Source organism: Octopus bimaculoides, chromosome 6, assembly GCF_001194135.2.
Source record: "Octopus bimaculoides isolate UCB-OBI-ISO-001 chromosome 6, ASM119413v2, whole genome shotgun sequence".
NCBI lineage: Eukaryota > Metazoa > Mollusca > Cephalopoda > Octopoda > Octopodidae > Octopus > Octopus bimaculoides.
In genome coordinates, this window is record NC_068986.1 from 116,132,636 (window position 1) to 116,136,632 (window position 3,997).

General features: G+C 35.5%; 1 protein-coding gene across 1 annotated transcript; it reads left to right on the forward strand.

Moving 5' to 3' along the window:
- The first annotated feature begins 19 nt into the window (after nucleotides 1-19).
- On the forward strand, nucleotides 20-3,799 carry LOC106872051 (protein ABHD15). Its single transcript, XM_014918894.2, has one exon. The coding sequence runs from the start codon at nucleotides 2,594-2,596 to the stop codon at nucleotides 3,779-3,781; it is 1,188 nt and encodes a 395-aa protein (XP_014774380.1). The 5' UTR covers nucleotides 20-2,593; the 3' UTR covers nucleotides 3,782-3,799.
- The last annotated feature ends 198 nt before the right edge of the window (nucleotides 3,800-3,997 follow it).

Below are 3,997 nucleotides of genomic sequence, written 5' to 3' on the forward strand. Positions count from 1 at the left end.
ATATATATATATATATGATAGGCACTGCTAAACGATATATGATCTATGCGTTAAAGAGTACGCTGGAAAGACGTGACATTAAGTATGACATTGTATAAGTAGGTTAGGACACGTGGTTAGGTCAAGTGTGGTTAGTCAGCGATTAAGAAACACTCTTAATTACTTTAGCATGGGTCATTGTGAACTTTGACGTCCCCGTAGTATTTAATCTTTAATCTTTAAGAGGTTTCTTCTATCCCTTCACTGAGGGGTATCACTGATATTGCTGCTGCTGTAGCTGTTGTTGTAGTTGGGGTTATAATAGCAATAATACTGATAATTATTATTATTATTATTATTATTATTATTATTATTATTATTATTATTATTATTGTTGTTGTTGTTGTTGTTGTTGTTGTTGTTGTTGTTGTTGTTGTTGTTGTTGTTGTTAGCAATTATTAAGGCAATTGAGTGGATTTTTCTGTTGAACCTTCAGCGACACCACCGCCGCTGCCACTACCACTATTACTACCTCTATCGGCATTACTATTTAGATGTACCTTGTCTCTCTTAACAAGTCATTACCCTGAAACCATTGAGGCAGCAGATATATATATATATATATATATAAAGAGAAAGCGAGAGAGAGAGAGAGAGAGAGAGAAGAGAGTGAAATAGTTGGAAAAAGAAATGATATAGATAAGTGTACATAGGTACAGATGGATTGATTGATAGCTCGAAAACATAAACAGATTGGTAGCTAAGTAATTAAGCATATAGAGATAAGCAGATATAAATAGACAGCGGACAGTTAGACAAACATATAGAGATAAAAGAAAAAGTGGTTGTTAGTCCTATATCGTGATTTAGCGTGTAATAAATTCTGTGCGGTGTCTTATCCATTTTAGATATTGTTAGACTTTAATGGTTTGCTTCAGGAACTTGTGCCATAAACTTTGGCCTAACAAACAGAACCCTTAGTCCTGCATTTAATATTAAACTTACCTCGACATTCCTATATATGACATTGAAAAGAAAAGTTCAACCAACGGAAATACTCAGGTAAACGTAATTAAACAGCTATATATATATATATATATATATATATATATATATATATATATATATATATATATATATCCAAAGTCTTCAAACCTCGTGTGATTGCTGTGTTGCTGTGATAAGAAAACAAATGAACCTTAGCTCTTTTTATCATTTAACCGTAAATTCTTAACGTTCTACTTTTGCTGTCTTCCTGTCGATAGAAGAAAATATTCTAATATACATATGGTAAATAAAACCCGGATATATTTATATGAAAACAAAATTTTGGTGATGACAATACTGGTTTGAGTATGAGAAAACGGCATCCGCGATTTCTGCGTTAATCCCACTCGTAAAAGCAAATAATCTGCTCCGATGATGAATAGCTGCCTGCCCAATCAATAACCAAGGCTGAAAACGAAAACCCATTTTAAAGGGTTGACCGTGAAACTTAAAACGACAATAATAACATCAACCACAGAAACAACAACAGCAACCACCACCACCACCACCACCATAAGAACAAGAACAACACCAACAAAAGAGACAACAGCAGAAGCAATTTCCAATAAATCCGTTTGACTATTTATTAAAAAAAAAAAATCCACTTCAAATACCAAAGTTTGAGCATTTTATTAATTTATATAAAATAATTAAATGCTTATTATACACGCATGAAAACAAAACAATTTCCACAACCTCTTAGCTCCACTGGAATATCGAATACTTTAAACTCATTATATATATATATGTATATATATTTATGTGTGCGTGTGTATGTGTATATATATGTGTGTATATATGTGTATATAAGAGTGTGCAGACAATAAGTACAAAAAATAAATTAAAATATTTGAAACGAGTAAGTAGATATTTTAATTATGAACTGAGATTATTATTATTATTATTCCTTCACCGTATCTATTGGTTTCACGATGTCGCTACTCACACAATGAAGTAAATTTACCCATTGACTACTCATTGACAAGATTTTTTGGAATCTAAATATTCGAACTACGCTGGGTGGACTCGATTCGTCACCAGGGAGAATATAAACGCGGAGATGAACACTGGACGTTACTATAGACGTTGTCTGTGGTTATAAAAACAATATATATATGTATATATATGGATGTTAATGTTTACATATAAAACAAGGCTGTCATCTTTACAAGGCTGTCATCTTTACAAGGCTGTCGTCTTTACAATGGAAACGTCTTGTCACGTATTTCAGTAGTGAAGTTTGGTTTTTTCCTTTCTTGCGAATAACAGAACAACATTTCCTTTCAATATGAATCGTGAATAATACACCAATATATCATAATATTGTATAACATTTTCCTTTTCGAACAGTAAGCTATACATATACATAGTCGTATGGTCTCTTGATTTGTCAGTGAAGACGTGCCATTATTGCTGCCTGGTATTTCCACCACGTTAAAAAAAAAAAAAAAAAAAGAATCCGTCTATGACTATCCCACCTTCCATAATTTTAATAACTACAGATTACCTGCAACATCAACAACTACAGAATATTTACCCAAACAATACATTGTCTATTTTAAATTAAATGTTCATATTGATGCGAAAACGAAAGAGAACGTTAACTATGGTGACTGCTGGCGCAATCATTGCTCTGCCGTCACCGCTTTTCATGGCATTTATTTTCGTAATTATAATGTTTCTGATTTACAACTGGAAGTTCTTCCAGACCGTTGATGCCATGCCGGTCGCTTATTATAAAGAGTCCGCTCTGGCGACACACATTATGAAAAAATGCAAGCAACTGTGTCAGCCGTTCAAACCAACCCTGTGGATCAGGAATAAGCACATTCAGACGTTACTTACCCCATGGTTGTCCAATCCCCAAGTGCAATACGAAAGGGAATATTTACAGATGCGGGATCGTGGTATCGTTTCTATCGACTGGGCATCGATCCGAGATAGACGCATTCGTGAGTCGAACACGGTTTTCATCATTATCCCGGATGTAGCCCGGGATGCAACCAGTGTCAGCCGATTAACTAAACACGCGACTGACCGAGGTTTTCGCGTGGCTGTATTCAATCGACGCGGCCACGCTAACAGTTTCTTGACTTCTCCAAAACTACAAGGCTTTGGCGACCCGACAGACTTGCGACAAGTAGTCAAGTACATTAGGGGAGTATATAGCCGAGCTAATTTGGTGGCGGTGGCGATAGGGACAGGAAGTGGCCTTTTGCTTTCCTACCTTGGTGAATATGGCTCTTCGGCCCATCTCGCCGCCAGTGTGTGTGTGTCAGCCTGTTACGAAGCACAAGAATTGTTAGGCAAAGACCTAAAGAACATTTACGACTTTTTCTACCTCCTCAGGCAAAAGAGGGCACTCAGTCCTCATGTACCGGTTCTCACCGGTCACTTAGATCTATTATCACTGTTCAACAGCTGGACATTTCGAGACTTCGACGAGAGATTGTACTGTAAAATGTACGGACATAAATCAATCGACGAATATTGGGAAAGAAACAATCCTATGAGAGATGCGGACGATATTGCTGTACCTCTTCTGTGTATCAACAGTCTCGATGACCCTATGTTCCCTAAATGCAATATCCCTTATGATCTGTTTAAATGTTACCCCAATCTATTTCTGGTGGTCACCGAAAGAGGGGGCCACTGTGGTTTCATTGAGAACTTGACGACTGCTGTGTCGTGGGCCGAGTGCTTGACGATTCGTTATATCGAGGCTGTGCTGGACGCTCAACTTAAAATAAAATGAAAATTGTAATTATCATTATTATTATTATTATTATTATTATTATTATTATTATTATTATTATTATTATTACTACTACTATTATTATTATTATTATTATTATTATTATTATTATTATTATTGTTTTTTTATCGTCATTGTTGTTGTTGCGGTCATCGTTGTTGTTGTTGTTGTCATCGTTTATTATTATGATAACACTTCCAATCAGTTGGGATCAGA

Excerpts from the sequence above, each read along its gene's own strand:
- LOC106872051 (XM_014918894.2), top strand. The coding sequence starts at position 2,594 with ATGTTCATATTGATGCGAAAACGAAAGAGAACGTTAACTATGGTGACT.